The 25264-nt window shown below is 36.7% G+C and overlaps 2 protein-coding genes across 4 annotated transcripts; one reads left to right on the top strand and one right to left on the bottom strand.

Moving 5' to 3' along the window:
• Nucleotides 1-9: 9 nt before the first annotated feature.
• LOC111874809 (short/branched chain specific acyl-CoA dehydrogenase, mitochondrial) lies at nucleotides 10-19872 on the bottom strand. 2 transcript variants are annotated; one of them, XM_023870609.2, is made up of 9 exons: nucleotides 19741-19872; nucleotides 15809-15959; nucleotides 12803-12903; nucleotides 11230-11436; nucleotides 10976-11146; nucleotides 8973-9098; nucleotides 8360-8542; nucleotides 7254-7389; nucleotides 10-390 (listed from the first exon to the last, which is right to left on the bottom strand). In XM_023870609.2, exons 1-9 carry the CDS (start codon nucleotides 19768-19770, stop codon nucleotides 212-214), a joined length of 1284 nt encoding a protein of 427 aa, XP_023726377.1. In that variant the 5' UTR covers nucleotides 19771-19872; the 3' UTR covers nucleotides 10-211. The 2 variants fall into 2 exon arrangements, with proteins under 2 accessions (XP_023726377.1, XP_023726378.1); XM_023870610.2 differs by lacking the exon at nucleotides 19741-19872 and adding an exon at nucleotides 19611-19712.
• An 84-nt stretch (nucleotides 19873-19956) lies between these two features.
• LOC111874810 (ribonuclease H2 subunit A) lies at nucleotides 19957-25224 on the top strand. 2 transcript variants are annotated; one of them, XM_023870612.2, is made up of 7 exons: nucleotides 19957-20082; nucleotides 20243-20293; nucleotides 22539-22737; nucleotides 22948-23074; nucleotides 23152-23338; nucleotides 24177-24300; nucleotides 24780-25224. In XM_023870612.2, the coding sequence occupies exons 1-7, from the start codon at nucleotides 20064-20066 to the stop codon at nucleotides 24922-24924; spliced, it is 852 nt and encodes a 283-aa protein (XP_023726380.1). In that variant the 5' UTR covers nucleotides 19957-20063; the 3' UTR covers nucleotides 24925-25224. The 2 variants fall into 2 exon arrangements, with proteins under 2 accessions (XP_023726380.1, XP_023726379.1); XM_023870611.2 differs by having other exon boundaries at nucleotides 19978-20293.
• The last annotated feature ends 40 nt before the right edge of the window (nucleotides 25225-25264 follow it).

The following is a 25264-nucleotide window of genomic DNA, read 5'->3' as shown; positions in this document are numbered from 1 at the left end:
AACAACTTCTCTTTGTAAATGCATATAAAATATAATTTTCTTATTACTTTACATTAAAAGAATATAACAAATATTGACACTTCAGTTCTCTGTAAATTATTGCACATAATTCTCCAATTTGCATATACCACTGATCCTGATTTTGTCCTAAAATAATATCATGCATGCCTTTTGTTATAGACTTGGGGGAGTGTGTGAGAATACTTTATCATCATACAGTGTAGTCTTGTTCAATGTATTTTGCAATTGTATTGAGCTGTATGTTACTCGTTCCTTCATAAATAGTGCCTACCTTGCAGTCCCTATAGAACTTTTCCTGAGGGAAGTCTTTTGTGAATCCAACACCACCCATCCAGTCAATACATTTAGCTGTTGTAGTAGCTGCCACTTCTACAACAAAATGAACAAAAAAAATTCCAATCAAATCACTTCAAATATAATTCATCTAAATATATGCTAACATTTTTATTACAGTAAACTCATTATCTGGCATGTATGGTTAATGAGATTTGATGGTCACATGAATCTGCCAGTTATATCAAAGAATTTATAGAAATCAATTTATCTGTTCCAAGAATCCATATATGGTGATACAACCTCCAGATATAGAACAAGTCAGTAACTACATATTAATATAACATATTGTGATGTGGATGGCGCAACGGGAAGTAGGGGTTGCGTGAACTCCGTAGTCTCACGAGTGACGTCACATACCCCCACCCCTTCCACCAGTACGCAACGCTTGGTGGGCGCCCCCCCCTCCCCCGCGGTGATGTGGCAGAGGAGCAGCTGTGTTGTTACCAAGGGATACAGCGGTTGCTATACAGCAGGAGACAACTCTCGGCAGCATTGCTAGCAACACTGGTAAACAAGGCGTCAGGCAACAGCGGTACCTATCACATAACTGTTTTCTGTGTTGTCTGTGCTGAGGCTAAATAAGGAGCAGCGAACACGATTCAGTAGTGCGTGGGGATTGAGCCAGTTACTAGTGAGTAACGATTAAGCAGTCAGTTGAATTGTAGTGGTTGCCAAGTCGGGTTGGATCAAGTGCATGGCAATGACTACAGGAGAAGTATTTGTGATACTGCTGATAGCAGTAGTTGGCAAGTTGTAAACTGTGTGATTGTAAGAGCGAGTGGAATAAATTCGCTATATTCAATATGGCGTGAAGTTATTTGTCACGTTATACACCTAACACGTGACAATAGATATCATACACGAGTCTTAACTACGTACAGGTTTCATACACATCACTCATAACAGTACATCATCCCACTTGCAACAGTTCAATAAGCAAAAGAAACTCTGCATCCAAAATTTTTTTTATAGAATAAGTGAGGACAACATATTTGTCATAACATGAAACCATAACACACTCACTTAAGAATGAAAGGGACACAAATTCATCAATGGAATATATGGAATGTTTCAACAGAAAGGATTTTAAGTCCCTCTTAAAAGAGTTAAAATTTTTCTTTAATTTTATCTGCTCAGGGACCTTATTATACAAGGAGATTCCCATATTTAACACACTTTTTAAAAATAATTGTATTGCAATGATTTACATGTAAATTTAGTTTTCTTCGCATACTGTAATTATGGATATCAACATTTTTTCCCATAGTCTTTATATTTTTTAATAAAACATATCACTTCCAAGTATGTATAGCACAGACAACATTAAAATATTATAGTTTTTAAAAATTCGTCTGCATGACATTCGATTATTAACCCCACTGATAATTTGAAGGACCTTTTTTGGCAGTTTAAAGAGTTTGTCATTTCCGTGGGCCATGCCACAGCTCAAGCAGTTAGTCACTGGCTTCCCACCACGGCGGCCCGGGTTCAATCCCGGGTTTGGTCAAGTGGGATTTGTGGTGGACAAAGTGGCGCCGGGATGGGTGTTCTCCGAGTACTTCAGTTTCCCCAATCTTCATTCCACCAAATTCTCCATCATCATAGTCACCCAGGGCAGGCTACAATAGGCCAATCAGTGGCCGCCTTGCCGAGTGGACCCAGTTGGACTCCACTCCCCCACTAAGTGAATTAATTAATTAATTGTCACTTCCATTATTCCATCCCCATAATATAATACCATACTGCAGACAACTCAAAAATTGAAAAGTAGATATTTCTTATCATATATGGGCTCATAGTTTCTTTTAATGTTTTTATCATATAAACTACTTTGCATAGCTTAGCTCTTAGAAATCGAGCATGGGCGCCCCATTTTAGGTTTTCTGTGATGTAAATACCTAAAAATTGCAGCTCTGATAGGTGATTTCTACAGTTTTAAAATTTATTTGTGGTCTTAACAGAATTCTCATTTGTTTTGGATGAAATGACAGCAATTTTTTTTTTCAAAATTTATTACAAGATTATTTTTTTCAAACCATATTTCTAGCTCTCTCATCATGTTTTTATTTTATGTTGGAGGTCAACTTCCTTTGGTCTGGCAATTAACAAAGTAGTATCATCTGCAAATAAGGCCAACTTTGCCCCTTGAACATCTTCAGTGAGATCATTTATATATAACAAAAATAAAAACAGCCCCAACACTAATCCTCGTGGCACACCATGCTCCACTTTCATACATGACGAAGTGTAACTTTGTCTATAAGGGGATTACTGCAAATTACTATTGCTTTATCTTGCTGACGACAAAGACCAAATTACTTAGTTTCCCTGTGTAAGGTAAAGTTGTCACTGTGCTTAAATAATTAAGCACTATGCCACGAAGGCATATGCAGGAGTGGATGTATAGATTCACATTTTCTTGACCTTGGCACTAGCTGGAGGTGAGCGGTCAGTTTCACGCCCCAGCCGCTTTATCTCAGGGGAAAGAGCCTCCATACCCATTGGATAGGAGGTTATGTGGACCCCAGAGCCGGTCTGGACAACATGGAGAAGAGAAGATTCTTGACCCTACCAGGACTCAAACTCCAACCTGTCAATCATCCAGCCCATAGCTAGTCACTATGCTGACTACACTGTCCCGGCTCCTATTTTTCCTCTGTATAGAGTATTAAAACCAAACTGTAGTCTACTCCTAGTTATCCAGTATCCAAGCATCTGGAATTCTTGTCCAACCAGCAAGAATTTAAAAGAAAATCTGCCATTTTTGTATGGTTGTTCAAAAACAAATCTGTGATGCACAGACGTCCACTTGCCATGCAGTAATTTTCCAGCTACCATTCTCCCTCTTGGAGGTGCCATTATAGCAAAGACTAGTTGAATCTAATCATGATATGCATTCCTCTTCTCCCCCATTTGTGCTACATGCCTTGCCCACCTCCTCCTCCTTGACTTGATCATGCTAATTATACCGGGAGAAGAGTACAAGTTATGAAACTCCTCATTACGTAGCTTCCTCTAACATCCTGTCACTTCAACTCTCTTCGGTCCAAATATTCTCCTCAACACCCTGTTCTCAAACATCCTCAGTCTGTGTTGATGTTGAGACCAAGCTCCTTACTAGCAACAATTAAAGTCTGTGTGTTTCTCTTTATGGTATCTATATTATCACCCAGTAGATTCACATCATCAGCATATACCAGCAGCTGATGTGCCCCATTTAATTTCAGTCCCAACTGGTTTCCCTGGACCTTCATAATGGTATATTCTAAAGCAAAGTTGAAAAGGAGTGGCAATAAAGCATCTCCTTGTTTTAGATGATTCTGGATATGGAAATTATCAGACAAATGTTTACTTATACGGACTTTACCATACATTTCGTTTAAATACATTTTAATCAGCCTAACTAGTTTCATGGGTATCCCAAACTCTATCAGAATACTGTACAATACTTCCCTCCTAACTGAATCACAGACTTTCTTGAAGTCTATGAATGATCCCCAATAATTTAATCTATGTATAGACTTAACCCTGAGAGAAGAATATTGGATAAAATGTTGTATTATGTTGATAGCACTGATATCCCCCGATAATTACTACATTCGGTTTTATCAACATTCTCGTGAACTGGTACAATAGTAGACTCCTTCCACTGACCAGGCAATTTTTCCTTATGCCAAATAGAAGTAATTAGCTTATCGATTTTAGAATGTAATATTTCACCTCCTGCTTGAACAAGTTCTGCTGGAATTTGATCACTACCTGGCGATTTATATCTTTTCACTTTTTCAATAGCACTTTCAACCTCAAAAGGGCGAGGATCAGGTACTAATGGCTCAGCTGTATGTATTTCATGATGGAACATTCGACAGACTATAAGTGTATGTATTTCTATCTGCCTAACATCATTGACTCTTATGTATATTCAATAACCGAGAGAAATAGTTCTACCTATTCAAAATGTTGTAGGAATCTGCAAGCAGATCACCATTCTCATCCTTCACTAAGTTACTTCTAGGTTGGTAACCCCTCTCAAAGTCATTTATTCCTCTATACAGGTGTCTAATGTTCTTGTTCTTACTGTTCATTGCAAGCTCATCAATTTTGTCTTTCAGATATTCCCTCTTTTTATTCCTGAAATGCCTACTGGTTTCACGTCTTATATTGTTTAAATTATCCCCATTTAACCCACTTGGATCCTGTAACCACTGCAATTTGGCCTGCTTTCTTTGATCTAATAATTTTGAGCATCCTTCATCGAACCATGGCTTATGCTTCTTTGGTTCATAATAACCTAGACTTTCCTTGGCATAAATTTTGATATTTTCTCTAATAGTTTTCCTAGCTTTATTAACATCCATCTCAGTGTCTAACATTTCCAAAGCCGCAAACATATTTGAGATGTCAGCATGATACTGCTCTTTACCATCTACCTTGTTTAATTTCTTGAGTTTGAACCTCTCCCCATATGAACTCTGTGCATTGTTCGTTTGCTCACTGCCAGTCTTTCCCTAACCTTTGCCACCATCAGGTAGTGGTCAGTATCACAATCTGCTGCCCTGAATGATGGGACATCATGTATACTTGAATGCCATCTCCCATCTATCAAAATATGGTCTATTTGACTGTGTGTCTTCCCATCAGGTGATGTCCATGTAAATTTATGGATGTTACAACATGTGAACATTGTACTTTTGACAGAAAAATTTTTTGATGTGGCAAATTTTACTACTCATAACTCCATTATCATTACCAATTTTGTGCAAACTCATTCCCAATCATTGGTTTGAAAATGTCTTCCCTTCCTACTTTGGTACTGAAATCTCCTAATGAAATTTTCATATGGTACTTCTTATCAAATACATGTTCTAGTTCTTCGTAAAATATGGCCTTTATATCATCAATTTTATCTCCTGTTGGGATGTGGACATTCTGAACAATGATATCACACCGGCAACCTCTTAATAGTATGACTTCCTATCACTAATGAACCCTACCCTCTTACCTGCTGATATAATTCTCCTATGTATGGAAAAACCTGTACCTAATTCATGATTTTCATTCCCCTTTCCATAGAAAAATGTATATTTGCCTACTGGTTCAGTGCCACCTCCATCCCATTTGACCTCTTGTACTCCCACGAAATTTAACTTATATTTTGATATTTCGTCCACCACTGCCCTGAGCGAACCTGCCCTATACATACTTCTAACATTCCAAGTACCAAATCTTGTATCCATTTTCTTTTGCTTGGGTCATTTATCCAAGGAATCCGTCCAGGTCTGAAGCTTCTTGCAAATTTTCATAACAAGCTTATTTTTTACAGTGAGGAGTTGTTAGCCCCATGCCCAACCCCCCAGCTGGAGGACCACCCCTTGTTGGCTGTCCGTGACTCTTGTTCAATATATTCACATCTTCCCTCCATTCTTACAGTATACATTTATGATAAAATACTTTGTTTGCATAAGTCAAATCATTTCTACACAAATGCAATTACATAAAAAATATCTACTCATAGTTATATTTTAAAATAATGAAATGTAATAAACACAGTGTCTATGCAGAAACAATTTATGGCAGAGTAGAAATGTGAACAAGCATTGTTATTTTGACAACAATCATGGTAAAGTTCTGGAAAGTTAAAAATTTCTTACACTAAATGCATATTATTTACTAAATGAACAATGATAATACTGAATTTATACTGGACTATGGCAGGGACCAGAACAAATATTCACTAAATACGGCATTTAACTCTATTCACTTTATTTACACTGGGCTTCATATTATAGGTATGTAGGACAACAATTCTGTAGTCTTATTTTTTAGATGTTTCAAGCATTCCTGAATCTTGTGTGGAGGTAAGTTAGAATACCTCCAGCATAACCCTGTGATTTGTAGGAGGTGACCCTGATACCTGGGGGTGTAACTGGGCCACCCTGTCACTGGGGGGCATAAATACAGAGAAGAAATCCTCCACGCTGGGGGTTCGACACAAGACTGACGACACTGCATAGTAAAAAAAACTGTTGCTGCAAAATCAAAAGAAGTGAAAACCACATGGTTTAATTCCCAGGAACAGACAAGTCTGGCAGAATCTTCTAAGGAAGGCTATGGTTCAAAAGGGGCTGTTTTTGCCAATGACGATGAAGCAGTCCTGAATGAGTAGTTCATGGACACAAGATGAAAGTGAACTTTATAAGAATGTAATATTAAAGAGAATCAAGAAGTTTGAAAAAAGCTCACAGCTAACATACACACAGTAAAAGATGATTGTTGTTTGCCTCATCCATCTAGTTTAAAACATATTCAAAACACAAAGATCTGCAACCTTATTCCTTTACAGCTATACAATTTATATCAAGGGTGCACCCATTTCTTCTACTTGATGTAAAGTTTGAAGGTTTCATAGCAACTGAAAGTGAAAAAATGTTCTTAGGCTATCATGTATGTCAATCTGGAAGAAATGTCCAACATTTTGGAAACCATCTCTGTTTCCATTGCCTGCTACAGAGACTGATGAAACTGATCATTTGAGAAGTTTCAATCATTTAAAATTCACAATTAAAAAGAAAAATAACGATTTTGAATGCCAAGTAATTTCAGCATAAAAAAATGTATGTAATCCCCAGCATTAAAAACTGTGACTGTCAGATCATTAAATAATGCGAGTACAACCTTTGATTCAGAATATGAAGCAGGATATTCACTTAAATCTAGTGCCAACATTAATAATGTACAATATTTTACCTACACTCCCTGGTGTGCAGATATAGGAATAATTTTACATTTTAAGATCCTCACTTGTTCTTTAGCGTGTCAAGTGCCCAGGCAGAAATGTTGCTCATCACTTATATGGCATGCATATATATGGGTCTCCAACACTGGTTTATACCTACCAGATGCATAATACTTTGCCATTGAAGCCTGTTTGATGAATGGCTGCCCTGCTTCAAGCAGACGAGCTGCATTATACACCAAGAGACGAGCACATTCAATTTCTGTAGCCACACGGGCAATTTGGTGTTGCATTGCCTGAAATTAAAACCCTCGAGAATTATACAGTATATGTAGGGGGGGGGGGGGTTGCAAGAGAAATGAAGGAAGGTTCAATAAAAGACAGAAGTGTTAAAACTCTTTTTTTTAAATAAAGTTTGAAATTTTGCATACCTCAGTGACCTTATGTGTGACATTTTTTAAACAATTTACAACTGCAAAGCTAATAACCCACACTCATGTAACACTGTACTGCAACATAATATTTTTTCTCTAGTATGTTGTTAAATCTAGATTACATAAAAAAAGTATCAAAAGCTTTTATCACACAGCTTGTCAGTAGGTCAACTTGTTCAAAGTTAATTCAGCAGCAGAGATTATTTATGACTAACATATTTTGTTGTATTGGAAGACGAGTGTGTATTATACGAGGTAAGAATAACAGAAACTATGAACATCACAGTTTTTTCTGACAAGTCACAAGTTGAAAAATAACTTCTAGAAGTGTCTGATAATCACGAGATAATACAGCAACAAAGCCCCACTATACAGCCTGCCAGTCCATCCCCATCACATGGATAGTGTTAAGAAACTTTACAGCATGCTGAGCGTTGACTACTTGATGGGTTGAAAAATTATAATACCAATTCAAGAAGTGCCTCTGTACCTGTCAGTCATTCCATGCTTTTAAGTTCCCTCTTCAGAATGTCTTAGAATATATTTCAAATCTTGGTTAATGGGTAGGTTACTTTTATCCTATGAACTGCTGTAATCACTTATTAAGTAGCACTGACTGAAATGAGAGGATGATACAATAAACTGAAAAGGGTGTGAAGACCTATTTCAAGTTAGAATTCTATAATTTTTCTCACAAGAAACCTATCAAAATATCAAGTATAGCTGATGCTCTAACCATTACTTTAACTATGTGCCTCTTGAATATGAAGTGGAAATGTTTCAATATATAAAGTCATTTCAAAATCAATTTCATAGTACAACAAATGCATACCTGGAACGAAAATATTTTCTTTCCAAACTGTTTTCTTTCTAATGTGTATGGAATGGTGGCATCAAAGCAACCCTGAGCTATGCCAACCATCTGTGCTCCTATACCAATGCGGCTACCATTCAAAAATCCTGCTGCATATTTGTAGCCTTTGCCAAGTTCTCCAAGAATGTTATTTTCTGGTACCTTCAACAGAACAATTTTAATACAGGGCACTTCATTTGTTTCAGTAACATATTTAGAATCTTTCATAGAACCTGACTTTACAATAACAGAATCAGTTATGATACCCTTACATCCAGAGCTGGATGTGATATAAAAATATGTTGTACAACTGAAAATTTTGTGATTTTACAGTTACAATTTGTTGAGTAGACGTTTTACTTTACATTCTTTCATTTTATATCATTTAGCACAGCATTTCAATAAAACTTGAGTCCCCATGAAGCCCAGTTTTAGCAATAATTTACAACTGTTTAATAAAATTTTCATCTTCAAAGCAGGTATATTTCAAAACTATATTTATCAGAGGTCCAAATGATGATATCTGAGCTAATATAATGAAAACTGACAGAAGATGTGACAGCACTCTGTAATGAAATGTACAGAAACCTACCCTCACATTATCAAACTGAATCATGCAAGTCCCAGAAGCTCTCAACCCAAGTTTATCTTCTTTCTTGCCTATATTTAATCCAGGACTATTTCTTTCAACGATGAAACAGGTAATTCCTTTGTAACCCTTGAAAAAGTTAAGAATGAGAAATTAATGTCTGAATTCATTATCGACACAAGACAAAGACAACACAGGTAAGTTAATATAGAGATTAAAAACCAGCTAAAAAAATTAGAGTCAATTCATACTACCTATTCATAACTACAAATTTAAAGAACTACAAACTAAACTAAACCTAACTATGGTAGTGACATCTGCCTCTCTACAAATGTAATGGTTACATTCTGTCTCAAGGTATTAGTGGAATTTTCTCCACACAGAAGTAATAGCCACAGTACCATGACTTGGTTGCCAGAGATTCTTTTGTGAAGGTGAGGTTACATTAAAATTAAAGACAGGCTTTAAGAGACACAATGTATGCCTTAGATTACAAAAATAAGCAAGCAGCAGTAATGAATATAGCATTCTGAAAGGATGCTGAATTTCACATCTAAAGTTCAGCAACCCAGAAACAAAGTATTCACAAAATGTCTGGAAGTTTGGAAAGTGACAAAAATCAAATGAAATCAAGTTGTACACAGCTTACAGAAGTATCACTTCATACTTACCAAAAAATACTTCTCATTTGCCTTCCTCTTGAAATATTCTTTCTTCTTCCAGCCTCCATTTCATCATATTAATCTTTCATCCACAGATTTTATTTGGGAAACTTAATATAAAATATGCAAACTTAATAATTATGTCAGCCTAATGAATTCTCAGGGCTGCACTGAGTTACACCATGTCTCCTATCAATATTTCATAACAGAAAGAACATAACACAGAAAGAGAGTGATATTCAAAAGATCACAAAACACACACACATGCCAAACAGCTGTAGAATTCAGAGTTATGGCTTCTGGGATATAACACCAAGTAATTCAGTAAAGTCAACCAACATTTTGGAGAAACATACTGCATCCACTTCAGAACTGAAAAGTCAAGCAAGAGACCAGCATGTGTGCAGCAGAAGCCACATTGGTAAAACAGGCAGACCTCTAGCTGTGCGGCTCCATGAACACAGGCATGATTTCCAACAGGGTCTTCTAGAAAAATCAAAATTAGCCCAACATGCCTATGAAGAGGGCCTATGAATAGGCTGGGATGATGGTTGGATTTGGGAAATTGAAAGTAACAGCAGGTATAGAAAATACAAGGGATTGGCCCATATTGCATGCTTAACCAATCTAATCAGCCAACCCAGTTTGGACATTGCTCCTATATGGATCCCCCTCATCAGCAATGTTTCTATCTCACAGAGAAGATCTCTATGATGTGACAGATTCTTCATGGTTTTCCATGAGGTTTCAGTCTTGAGTGTTCAGGTTTTGCTCCGCAGATGGTGCTAGCGGTAAATACTATATGTCTTCACAATTTTTTTTTTCCATTTCTTTGCATTGGTGCTCAAGCACTTTGTTTTGTTGGCCAGGTTTGTAACACAAAATTCTACGTCCTTTTCTATCCTAGATCCAATGCATGTGCGTGCATAATTTTTATTGCATATTTTCTTCTTATATCCTGTCAAATTAGCCTGGGCTCAGGTAACTAAATAGGTGTGTGAATCTAAGAGGAGTTATCCAGTGACTGGGGTTAGCTCTCTCTAAGGGACCCAACTGAGTAGGTGTCTTCCCTCTCCCCTCACCTGAGGACATAAACATATCCAGTTTCGAAATGTCACATTTTTTAGTCCCTAGAATACGCGAAAGCTGGAAAAAGTCCAAAAACCTAGTAATTCATCAAGTACTGTTACGTATCATTTGGCCAAAAAGAGGGTGCAGGGGCGATATCAACTGCTCACACTACAGCATATATTGGCTGTTTGTACAGAACCTGTCACATTAATTTTATATTTTATCATATATAGAATCTGCTTTTAGAAAAATTCAAATTGTATGTATACTTACAGCAGATGGATTTGCATTAGCCATGACAATAAACACTTCGGCAATGTCTGAATTTGATATCCACATTTTTGAACCATTTATAATATATTCATTTCCTTCCTTCTTTGCAACTGTCTTCAGAGAAAAGGCATCTGTTCCAGAGTAAGATTCAGACAAGCAGAAACTTCCAGCCTGTAATTAGGAATGATGAAGTATGTAAACTGAAAAAACAGTAACATGTACATGATCTGTTTACAACTCTTTTCAAAGCTTACCACACTCTGAGTTAATAAGGGTAGATACTTCTTTTTTTGTTCCAGAGTGCCAATTTTACTTATCAGGGCATTCACCAAAGTGTTTTGAATATGCACAAAGATACTGAGAGATGGATCCACTTTGGCTACCTCTTCCACTGCTAATACTGATGCAAAGAAAGACAGCCCTGAACCTCCATACTCTGTTTCAACATCAATGCCCATTAACTAGAACAAGAAAGAAAGCATGAAAATATTAGAGGATATATACTCAAGTATATTATTGTAGCTAACATCATGCAGTAACCAATCCATTCGATACTTCCAACATGTCCGACCAAATCTTTCCACATGTGCATCCCAATGACCTTGAAATTTATACCTAATTCTCACCTTCACAGTACCTTCCAGGTCTATGCACACATCTATCACTAAAATAACAGAAGAGTGGAAAGATGTATTCAAATCTACAACACACAAATTTTCTAAATATGTTTTTTGCAATTCTGCATATCTCACTGATTTTTATCTTCATTTACTGCAGACAGAAATCATTACAGCTAATCCCCAGTCCAGCACAAAAATTGCAACTGTTCACAAAAAGAAATTGCTTTAATATCATTAAATATATACTATTAAAAAAAAACAGACCTCAAAGATGCCTAAATTCTGTGACATACAAATCTGTTGCTTGACAAACCATTTCTGAAAATTTGAATATATCTGACTTGAACTTCACTTAGAGTAAATAAAGATCTAAATGCAAAATTTTTCAGAAACCCCATTTGCAGGGTACTGTCTGGCTCAAATTTTAACTGGGGGGAGGGGGGCTGACTATGTTGAATGAGGTTCAATTGTGTGAGATTTGAGGTTTTCATGACAGTAACTATGAAGAATACGATCTTCTGGATGTTATGCCACACAGCCTGCGTAGAAGTTTACTGACACTTCAGAGTAACATTCTGCTTCCACATTTAGGGTCAAAGAGGAAGTCCAGGAAGCAAACAAGTAAGAAGCAAGCAGAGTTACTCTGCTGCTTGTTTGTTTCCTTGACTTACTCTTCAATTCTGAATTGGAAGCAACATATTCCTCTGAAATACTGATAAATTTCTACAGACTATAAGGTGTCACATCTTAGAAGATTGTTGTCTTTGAGATTTTCTTTTCTTCATTCTCCTTTATCAACTTCTGAGACTAATTTCTTCAAGCATATAAGATGTCAGGTTTTCATAGTGCTGAAAATTCAAAAGGCTGTCTTCTGGGTCACAATACCATATAGTTCAATAGATGGTTACCTGCCAGAGTGCACAATGTCATAACCTGGAAGACCACAATCTAACAGCATTTTAAATAGACCACAGCCACCTCCTTTAAAAATTATTGTCTTAATTTCATATTAGATAGCATAAGTAATTAAAAGTATCATTAAATAACCCATGAGAAATAACAGTTCTAGGAGAGTTTGAAGATAATGATGTGGACCAACAATTTATTTGTCACATTTGACACCAGTGCTGTTGAATAATGGCAAGAAAACGCACTTCACAAGAATGAATGAAAAGAAATAAAGAATACTCGCAGAGTCAGTACTAACCCCATTTTTAAAAAGTGCATCTACTACGCTAGAATCAAACTTTGAGTCCTGTTCCATTTTTTTCACAAGTGGTGAAATTTTCTCTTCTGCTAATCTTGAAACTGAAAAAAATTCCAGTGTTATGCATAATTATATCATTCACAGTAAGTATGTTGCTGTACAAAGGACACAGCACACATGTAACATCATAATGCATACAAGCCCACACACCACCAAGAACGACGACTCCCATCCACAGGAAGAATTGACAACCAACAACGACTTACGACAATTTGAATTAAATTTTAAATAGTTTAATAGTGATTTAATCCAAACATAAGGAATCTACTGTGGGAAAAGTGATAATTCCTGTGCTGCGTATAGCCTATTGGCATACTCAATTATTTTATATGTTTATGTTTTTATACGACGAGTGCCGTCGTAACTAAAACCTACGACAATAATATGAAACATACATTTGTGAATAACACAACTGAAAGTGAACATCAAACCAGCTTAATTAACAGTGTCTCCTGTCATATGAAAAGTGCCTCTGATGATGGTTTTAATTAAACCAAAACATGTAAGGCAAGAATAATAAAAGTGATGTGACCTCTATTGCCGCACTGGACGGAAAATTCTATTAACTTTCTAGCAGTAATAATGTTGACTGGTAACTACAACAAAGAACAGCAATCATCACATATTTATTAGTACTTGCATAATTCTTACTTTTCACAAAAATCTATATCTAAACACCAACTAACTAACAAATTACTTATGACACACCATACTCCTACAGGAAGATTACTACATTCATATTCACTTTCATCACACACATTCATTATTCAGAAATCTGTGAAGGTCAAGCACATTTTGTCTTATGAACATAAATAAAATCTAAATTAATCATCACTGAACTTGTTTCAGTTTATATTTTAAAAAAAGACTGCAACTAATATAGTCCTGTACAACATGCTGTAGAGGAATGTGTGGGTATGTTCATTCCTTCATTTGTTGTCGGTGTGAAGAATGAAATGCTAGCTAGTGGACAGCTTCTTACTGATATGATGGTAACACCCTAACCCAGGGATCTGATAGTCTTGTCCATACTCCATGAATGTCTTCAGTAAAGCCACTTCACTTACTTTACATTACAATATATACTGAAATCTGAGTCACACAACATCCAATTACACCCCCACAGGTCACTTTAAGCTGATAATAGACCAACACTGTCAGAATCAAGATAACACACGGTTGATACCACAAAAATCACAAATTCAGATCTGGGGAACTTAATGGCCAAGTTATGGCATGACATAAATTCATTCCTGCAAGCTAAGAAGTGCATACACCATTTCCTTCAATTGTTACATGTGTGTTCTTGTGACCAGTCAGCCATGAGCATTCCTCACATATGTGATCAATTATAATGAGTTACAATACTGAATAGTTACTGAGAATTAGTTATAAGTATTTTGAGCAGGACAATACACCAGCAAACATCACAAAATATGCAATGGTGACTCTACATGCTGTTTTCAATGAACAAAGACCTTCATGCTTAGTCTTGTGACCAGACAGCCATGAGTATTCGTCACATATGTGGTCACTTATAACAAGTTAGAATACTGAACAGCTATTGAAAATTAGTTACGAGTATTTTGAGCAGGACAATACACCAGCAAACATCCCAAAGGAAACTCAATGCTGACCCTACATGCTATTTTAAATGAACAAATAATCAGTAGAGGGCTATGGCCATCACATTCCCCAGATATGAATGTGTGTGATTATCCATTTGAAACAGAATGTCTACAGAAATAAACCACACTTTACAGATCAAATTCCAGAATGTTATTCTAAAATTCAGAACAGGTGACAGATGTGTCATAGAATTTCTTATGTCAGTGTGAAATGCACTTGGATAAGGGAACCCACCATTTTTTGCAATATCAGGTAAGCAGAGTGGTCTTACTAAAATATTTATCAAGCATACACGGGACTACCAATTAGAATCATATAGTAAAGTAAAAAGGTATCCCTGTTAACAGTATTCTGAAGAACTTGTGTTAGCTAATAACATTATTAAGAAGCCTACAATTTCACTCAACTGCAAGATAGCATGCATATCAACATGTAATGGTACAGATGTATTTGAAAGATTATGAATCTTGCAGTAAACACAAAACTAATATAAAAGAGCCATGAGACAAAAAGCGTAACTTCCTTCATGGTACTGACACTAGCTATGGTGCAAGCACTATTTCTTGATACAAATTATAGCCAACCTTGCAATCAACTGCAAATGACAGACAACCTGGACCATCATCACCTAGAAACATTTCATGTGAGTAATAAAATCTTTGAACCTCAAAACATGTTTGGTGAAATTATTTTGCCCATTATCATACACAAAACTAAAAACATTTCAATGAAAATCTAAAGGACTCAGAAAGTTATTTCAGTATCATTTTTTATGGCAGTGCCATGGCTCAGGCAGTTAGATGTTGGCTTCTCACTGTAAAGCCCAGTATTTAATCCCAGCCAAGTTCATGTGAGATTCACAATGGACAAAGTGGCAATGAAGCAGGTGCCTCTGAATTTTTTCAGTTTTCCTTTGCTAATCATTATTCCACCCTCCTTCTATACTTGTCCATCAGCACCCCTGGGATATGCAACAGACCTGCACAGGATACACATCATCACATCCTCAATTTTCAAGCTGGGTGCTTCATCTCCCTGACCCAGCACTCTGCTGGTCAAATTAAAGTAGTTATGTTTTATGTTTTCTTATATGATAAACCATTTTCAACTATATCTCATCAAAGCTTAACAAATATCAAACTAAAGACAATGACTCATTATGGACCAGAATACAAAAACATAACATCTACTCCAGGACTAATTAAAAGTGGTTTCAATTTACTGATATACACGGTTTGGGAGTTACACATATAATAGCTGTACTTCAGTTATCCTAAGGTACTGTTAACATGCAAGGTCTTAATTTTTAACTTATACCAGTTTCCTTCATCATCTTTTCTTCCTCTGTGAAGAAATACAATGAAGCTGGACTTCCTGGAGCAGCATGTGACAAGGTGCGCTGCTGACATAATAATGTGTTACTAAGATGCAAATTGTTTCCTTTAACATGCCCAATCCCCTTCTGAACCTGAAAAATTTATTTCAGACCATTATAAATGTTATTCCACATAGTTATAAACTGAACTTCACTTAAAGCAGTGTTCTGAAGCTAAAGTCAAAAAGTTAAAATGTCTTCCTTCCAAAATACTGAAGATAACCAGAGATAAATGGCATTACTAGCTGCATCGTAGTCATGAAACATAAACTTTTACTGTTGGTAAAGAACATAAATTACAACTGACTGTAAATAAAGGAAAGAAACCCAACATCCAAAATGAAAAATCAACTAAAATGCACTGCAAATGTTTACCTTCTTTCCTTCAAATGACTGTAAATTAAATTCATACAATTCTGATACACATCTGTGTGTAAATTCGACTAATGCAATACAATCTCAGAGTTTCATACTATCGTCACGCTCGTTTTTACATAAAAATATATTTCATACAAAATTTGTAGGAATGTTTACAAGCTATTCCTTTATGAAACTTCACATGCTTAGTTCAAATGCTCCAACAGCAGCCACCATCAAATAAGGTGTGCATTTGTCATATTGTTATTTTAATGTTATCACATAAAACAGAATATTCCAATAGTGGTATTAGTGTTGCTCCCACCATGTTTGAATAACTGTCAGGTTGATATTACACATTGTTACAGTTTATCCAAAATCAAGTTGTTCAAGTAGTTCTCTAATGGGAGTGGAAAAGCCATCATTTTGTTCAAACATTATTGGGTGAGGACAGCCACATGGACATTACTACACCCTCAGCCCTTATTCCTCACAGCACAAGGATGCTGGCTATATTTATGGTCAGTTGAAGTAGAGTCCTTCTTGTGAAAAAAACAGTATGCTCATTCATTCATTCATTCATTCATGTTTATTCATCCTGTAGATCAGATTACATTGATATAGGACATGTCACATAATATAAAATATAAAATTAACAAAATACAGTAGATTCTAAACCAGTAAACACACAAGATATGTAATGATTATTTACATCTAGCATGTATCATAATCTAATATATCATAGTTTATCCATACAGTCATATATTCAGTATTTACTATCCATAGATCGGATCACACAGGTGTAGAACATGCCACAAGTAATAAATTATAAAATTAGCAAGGTGCGAGAATTCATAACAAATAAAATCACAAAATATATAATGACTGTCATATCTAGCATATATCAATATGCAGCATAACAGAATTTATCCAAACATTCATTCACTCAAATAAATTATAAAATTAGCAAGATGCAATAAGATCAAAACCAATAAACGCACAAATATGCAATGAGTATTTACATCAAACATGTAACAATTCCAATAATTCAGAATTATCTATACATTAATTAATTCATATTTACCCATACCACAGATCAGACTACATTAAAGTAGGCCATATCTCATGAAACGAGTTATAAAACCAACAAAATTACAACAAATTATAAACCAACAAATTCACAAAATATGTAATGCAATATCACATGCAGCATATATAACTATCCAGCATTACAGAATTTATCATTCATATAGTCATCAATTGAGTAGTAGCATCTATTTATGAGCAAATTCTTAAGTTCCCTTATAAACTGGTTTTTATTGTCAAGCTGTTTAATACTATTGGGTAATTTATTATAAAAGATACAGCCAGCAACGGAAGGTTTGCTGTTATAAAGTTCCAAGTTATGCACCCATTTATGGTAGTCATTTTTGTTTCTAGTATTGTGAGTGTGTACTTGTTTATTTACCGTACAGTTACACTTATTAGTTGCATATAAAATGGTTTGAAATATGTACATTGAATATAATGTTAAAATCTTTAGTTGTATAAAACTGTCTCTGCAAGATTCTAAGGGTTTTAGCCCAGCAGTGTACCGTACGGCTCTTTTTTGAAGAATAAAAATTCTTTTAGTAAGTGCCTTAGCACTGTTTCCCCATACTACAATTCCATATGATAAAAAGGGGAAGATCAAGCCATAATACAACATTCTTCTGCCCTTTAGGTCTAATAATTTAGCAAGTCTATTTAATAAAAACAAGTTACGACTAATTCGACTGCAGGTTCTATCAATATAAACATCCCAACTCAAGGTGCTGTCTATTTCCACACCCAAAAAGTTTATACTATTCACATTTTCTATTTCCATATTCTTAACTAAAATTTTATATTTATAGTCCTGCCTACATTGCTTTGTTTGAAAAAAAATGCAGTGCGTTTTAGTTGGATTTATGAATAAATCATTCATCTCAAAGTATTTTTCCACAACTCCAATATTAGTTGAAGTTATATATTGGAGTTCATTTATATTCTGTCCCATATTCAAGATTGAAGTATCATCAGCATACATTATAGATCTACCTTGTGTTAGGTGAGGAAAGTCATTTATATATAAAATAAAAAGCAAAGGACCAAGAACTGATCCCTGAGGGACTCCAAATTTAACTGGCAGGCTACTCGATAGATATTCCTTTATTTCATTGGTTTCCCTATGTAAAACTTTCACCTGTTGTGTTCTATTTGTAAGATAAGATTTAATTAACATATGTGGAATACCGCGGACACCATATTTATATAATTTATCCATAAGAATGTTGTGCTGAATACAATCAAATGCTTTTGATAGATCTAAAGAGACACAATTACAATTTATTTTATCATTCAAGTTATCTATTATATTTTCAATAACTGTGGCAATAGCATCATTAGTAGAATGTTTCTTTCTAAAACCAAACTGAAATTTATTTAAAATATTATGTTTATCTAAGAAGGCTATTAGTTGATTAACTATTACTTTTTCTAAGACCTTAGAGAAAGTAGGAACAAGTGTGATAGGTCGATAATTACTTGCATCTTCCTTAGTCCCCCCTTTATAAATAGGGGAAACGACCGATTTTTTTAATATAGATGGAAATATACCATCTCTGCTAGACCAACACTACTGAAACTTGGCACAGGCTCCACAGGTCTAAACACTGACAAAATATAAGTAAAGCAAGAAAATCACAACCTAACCTACAATCTTCGTTATAAAAGTTAGCTTGCCAATATCTGGATCGCCTAGTACCCTAGAGCAGTGAGTACATCATCCTAATCTCTGTTTTCTCCCATGATGGATATGATGATGTGCGAGACCGGCAATATTCTCATTTACGGAAAGTTCCCGCATCTGCAACACTACGCCATAAACAAAAAAACTCCGTGGTGTTAGTTCACAAGCGAACTATACCGACCGAGCGACCACCGCTTGTCGGCGAAGTTAGTGCCAACTTCAGCGGATAGAGGGTGTCGTGTGGTCAGCCCGAAGAATCCCACGGCCGTTAATTTCAGTTTTCTAGACCGGGGTCGCTATTTCCTTAAAATTGCTCTTCAATTATCATCACGAGGATGAGCGGACCCCGTTCAACACCCACTACTACTCAGAAAATTGGGTAGAGTCGGGAATTGAAACCGGACCTCTTGGTCTGTAGCCAGGAACCCTGACCACTAGACCACGGAGGCGGTCAACAGTACGCCACTCGATATCAAATTTTCCATAAAAGCATTTGCGGTCTGGTCCATGTCATAAGACTGCATAAATACAATTGAAAAGTCCTATTATGTTATTCCGATCGGTATTTGACTGGCAATTACGACTAACTTAAGAAGTCAAAACAAAATACAACTTACGATTTAGATCTCATACCTTCCCAAGCACCTAGCAACAAACACGATTCAGCGTAACGTCTTTCTTACAAAACTGCAGTTAAATTAAACAGTTATCAGTACACATATACTTTCCCTGAGTGAAGTCACATACCAATTTAAATATATTTCTTATACTCAGCATATTTCTGGCTACCAAACACTTTCCACAGATGTGCCTAGACAGCCTAGACTATTACGGAATTTTGCCGGACTATACTTTAAATAAATGTGCTAACTAAACACCTGCGCAGTACTCCAATATTACAACATACATTATTACAATGAGTGTGCATAAGTGCGTAGTCCGTTTATCTAGTACCCCTGACGATAGTATTCGACAGCAATCAATGTTCTCGGATGACAGTAATAACCACCGGTAACCACCAAATCCTTTCACACTACAGCAGGAGGGGCATTAGGAACTAGGAAAGTTAAATGCGGTGGCGGGCTTTGTGTAAGTGCTGGGGTTTGTTGCGATTGAAAATTGTTGATCATGCAAGACACAAATATGAGCGGAAATAAATTGTCAACAGAAAGTCTCGGGTCATATTTTTTAAAACATGATAATTCTAGGAATATAGTACTGTTTTCTGATTTACCAAAATTATGTTTAGATGAGCCGTGTGTTCTTGGAGTCGATGAAGCAGGGAGAGGGCCAGTATTAGGTAAGACTAATATTATTTTAAAACATTAACTTTGTATTTATTTTAGGATACTGATTGTCCCAAACTTCCTAGGCAGCGGTTGTATATTTGGAGTGTTCGGATGAAGATCTTGATTTGAATTGTTTATTTGTAGGTTATTTTGCCCGCGAAAACCGTAGAAAACTTATTTTAATGAAAAAGGATGACTAGATTGTATGCCATTTTTGCATGAGCGCCGCAATGCTGTCATACACCAGCCAGCACAACTATCACATATAAGGAATGATCAGTTTCAGTGCAGCACTTCTTTAGTGTCAGTTGAAATGCCAAGTACTCACTGGAGAGATCTTGAAGTCTCCCTTAGGCTGTCTTGAACATTCTCCTAGAAAATTTCATACACACCTTTCACCCGAGAGAGAGGTTTCATGTTTTTTTTTAGGCTCACTGATTTCCAAAAAATGTATTTCAATATGTGAATATAAACTATAATGGAGATGAATGAATGAATGAATGAATGTATAAGGGGTGGGCCTTCTTGGCCCTTGCACTGTGACCACAGTGATCTATTATGCCTTCCCTTCTTATTATCCCCTCAACAATCCTGCGCCAGGAATGAAGTGTAGGATTTTGTATGTGGGGACAAATAGTCACTTGGTTCCATAAAATATTGACCCAAGTGATGCAATCTTAAATAAGCTAAGGCCTCACATTCGCACAGGACACGTGTGGCTACTTCATCTTCTTCTTGACACCTCTCACAAGTTGGCCCATCACTCAGTCCCAGTTTGAAGAGGTGTCCTTTGAGGTGACAGTGTCCTGTAAGTAGTCTCACCACCCATCGTAGCTGGTTCCTTGTTCAACTTCAACAGTTCCTTCACTCTTTTATTAGAGGGTCCTCATATGAGTTCCTTTGCTTGCCTGACTCCAGTCAAGGATCCCCAGTATTTCTTGTGATTCACATTTGTCCAGTCCATGATTGCCTTTCTGGCGACTCCTATAGAGATGCCACAGGATGGTTCAGGTCCTGTGAACGGATGTTCAGCTCCAGTCTTGGCCAGTTGGTCTGCTATTTTGTTTCCAGCAATACCCTCATGCCCTGGCACCCATATCAGTTGTACTCTGTTATGTTTGGCCAGTTCCATGAGAGTTTGGTGGAAATCCCAGACCAATTTTGAGTTGATCTGGTGTTTGTCAAGCGCTTCAAGTGCAGCCCGGCCACCAGACAGAATGCAGATGCTGCCACCCCTGCAGCCCCCATCCAGATTCTCCATAATACATGCCCCCAATGGCACATACCCTGCCCGGAACACCGTCATGCACTGCCTGAAGCCGAACCCGAACCCAAGCCTCCACCCTGCACCACAGCAAAACACACCAGCTCCAGTGCCCCCACCCATCCTGGAACCATCCATATACCAGATCAGCCCCCCCCCATCAGGCCGAAACCCGTCCTCCCACCTACTCCCATCATGAAATCCGACCCTGAAGGGCCCCCACCATACACATGTCTCAGTATCACCCTGCCACACCCCACCTGCAATACGGGTTCCTTTTTCATGTCCTGAGTTATGTATTTTAATGGAGATACTAGAAATGCATGCATAACAACAGACAACATTTCAGGCATCTGCAGTAGTCTGCGTAAGTTTTACTTGTAATTGGTTAGACTTGATGAAGTCAAGGATGAGGTGGGCAGGACATGTGGTACACATGGAAGAGCCAACAAATGCATACAAGGTTTTTGGGTGGTAAAATCAGAAGAGAAAATATTACTAGGAAGACCTAGATGTAAATGGGAAGATAGTAATAAACTGGATCTTGGAGAAATAGGATGGAGTGGTGTAGACTGGATTCATCTAGCTTAGGATAGAGACCTGTCGCAGGCTCTTGTGAAAATAGTAATGAAGTTTTGGGTTCGGTAACATGCTGCTGATTTTATGAGTGGCTGTATGCCTATTGGCTTCTCAAGGACTTAACTTCATGGAGATAGACTACAGGCTTGTCAGTTCTGATTGTCCAAATCTCTGTGCTCTAATTAGCTGGGAGGAGTTCAGATTCTTCCACCCGAGATGCTCAATTTTGAGTAAGGTCTAAGATTAGCATACATTATCCACTTCAGTACCTGACATGACAGCTGTGGCAATCAGTATGATTTATATTCACTGTCTTCATACATATATACGAGTATAAGCTAACCCAGAACTGTCCAAAGACTAATTACCCTGACTAGATCCCACCCAGTTGTACCGTGTTGTTTTCTTTCTAGGTCCTATGGTGTATGGAATCTGTTATTGCCCACTGAGCAAGGCAGAAAACCTAAAGGCTTTGGGATGTGCAGATTCTAAAATCCTAACAGAGGAGAAAAGAGAACTTATATTTGAGAAACTCTGTAAAGAAACAGAATATATTGGGTGGGCTATAGAAGCCATCTCTCCAAACATCATCTGCAATAGCATGTTCCGAAGGTACCACCTAGAACTGAAACACTAGAATTATATCTTATGTAGAGAAATTCTCAGTCTTATCTTTGGCCATAATCATTTCAAAATTATTTAAATGTCTGATTTCTTCATGTACACAATAACACATATAATTACAGAATCTGTTTTGCCTAATTCTATTATGTACCAACACCTGATTTCAGTTATGTGTAATAATTTACTTATTATCTTTAGACAGAAGCATTCTTTGAATCAAGTAGCACAGGATTCAACAGTTGGGCTCCTCACAAAAGCAAAGAGCTCTGGAATAAACATCAGTGAGGTGTATGTTGATACTGTTGGAATTCCTGAAAAATATCAGGTAAGTTAAAAGTGTATAACAACATATATTCTGATTACAAAGATGTTTAAAAATAATGATATATAAATATCTTGCAGGCGAAGTTATCAGAAATATTTCCAGAATTTAAGATTACAGTTGCTAAGAAAGCTGATGCCATTTACCCAATTGTAAGTGCAGCCAGCATCTGTGCCAAAGTGTCCAGAGATACAGCCCTGAAAGGATGGATATTTCAAGAGGGCCTTGAAGCAACTTCAGATGATTTTGGAAGTGGTTACCCTAATGGTAATTGGTACAGAAGTATGAGGTCATCAGAGAGTAATGAACTGAGAAAAAATGATGAAAATAACTCCCATAGGACTTGCATAACAATTTGCACAGTACTGTCTATGCACTTATTCCATCTTATTTTCAAGGTAAAAGAAAAGTAAAGCTATCCCTGTAACAGGCCATGAAGGCCCATAGGGTTGTGAGATGTTGAGGATCCCACATTATCTAGACAGTCGGCTCAAAGATGGCAGTAAGGTTGTCAGCCTTAGGCGCAGGCTGCGCTTTACTCCCCAGGAAAATTATTTAGTTCCTGTTACTCATTTCTGTTAGAGGCTGAGTGAACCCCAGGGCCATAGTGCAGCCGGAAGGATTAGGTCAATTGAAAAAAAATCCAATGACCTCATCGGTATTTGAACCCGCGACCTTCTGACTTGCAAACAGAATTTCTTTCTTATAGCAATAGTCCTTCGTAGAGGCATTCCAGGAAGCACAACATGGAGTAAAAGAACACTTAAAGTTTAAGCACATCATTTTCCAATAAACTGTTTTTCTTCCCCTTTCCAGAAGTTGTGTATATAAAAACTATTGACAGTATGGAAAATGCTCAAGCATAGTGTTTCAGTGGTGTCATTGCTCTCATGAAAAAGTTCACAACTGGAGTCCTTTCAAGCCTAATCTAGGCTATTTTTGTTGTTTCTCCTGTGCCCCAGATACTGGGATATTTTGTAAAGTTGGATGCAACCATTCAGAATCCTGTGTTTTTTCTCAGTCGATGCTCCATAAATTAAGCAGTTGACCAAGTGTCGTTAATTAACACACACTGATTCTAAATTGATAAATTTTCCCCCCACAGATCCTGTAACCAAAGCATTTCTGATAAAGAATATTGATCCCGTGTTTGGATATCCACAGTTAGTCAGATTTAGTTGGTCAACAGCGGGAAAAATTCTGCAAGAACATTCTGCACTTGTGGAGTGGTAAGTAGCTCAACACAACTGAATACAGCAAATAATGAAGCACCCAGGAAATTTGTTTACAGGCTTGCATTTAAGGTTATTTTTACTGATTTTCTAGACTAAAGATAGAATAATACTTCAAACAATTTTTTCTCTGCTTATTTTTCTTTTTATCTAGAGGATGGGTGAGAGGAAAATATCTGGTCTCTCCCCATTCATGATCCTTCAGATGACCAAGTTGGATTTTCTATGTTCATACTTATAATTTATTGTAAATTATAATTTCTGTGTTCATACCTATTTTAGTTAAGATGTATGTTCAGTATGGCATTCACAAATATTCTGACAGATCTCTGAGGGTATGTCATACATTGAATAGACTTATTTCATATGTTAAGCCCCACATGTTCAGGCATGGGACTAACTGAAAATTGTACACCTCCCACAGTTCTTTGTGTTGGTCCAGTCTTAAGTTTGCTGTCTTTGTACTGTTATTACAGGGAAGATGAGGAAGAGGAGGAAAGTGGAGCAAGTAAGAATACAACCATAACATCATTTTTTAACAAGGTTGGCTCCAACAAGAGGCAAAAAACAAAACATGCCTTTTTTACAGCACGAAACCTTGCAGTCTCAGATTTACTATGATTTGGACTGATTTGTCAAAATTTTCACCCCTGTACATGGTACATGTACTCAAGTGAAAGGTGCAAACAGATATGTTGAAAAATTAAGGACTTCAACCCAGAACTTTAAACTGCAGGAATTTTCATTTAGAACATAAGCTGTAATATTGGCCAAATCTCCTGTCTGCAGCATGGTATAGTATGTTATTATTCACTGTTGTACTTACACTGGAACTTACAGTTACTGTTTACAATTAAGTTTATTTCAGTCCAGTGTGACATATAATGCCTTCACCACTTCAGCACTTAGTTACCTAAGATGTTATGATTCTTAATGAATCATCATCAGAGGTATACCACTA

The sequence above is a fragment of the Cryptotermes secundus genome, unplaced genomic scaffold (assembly GCF_002891405.2).
Source record: "Cryptotermes secundus unplaced genomic scaffold, Csec_1.0 scaffold27, whole genome shotgun sequence".
Lineage (NCBI taxonomy): Eukaryota > Metazoa > Arthropoda > Insecta > Blattodea > Kalotermitidae > Cryptotermes > Cryptotermes secundus.
The sequence above is the reverse complement of the archived record's forward strand: the minus strand, read 5'-3'. Positions and strand labels throughout refer to the sequence as shown.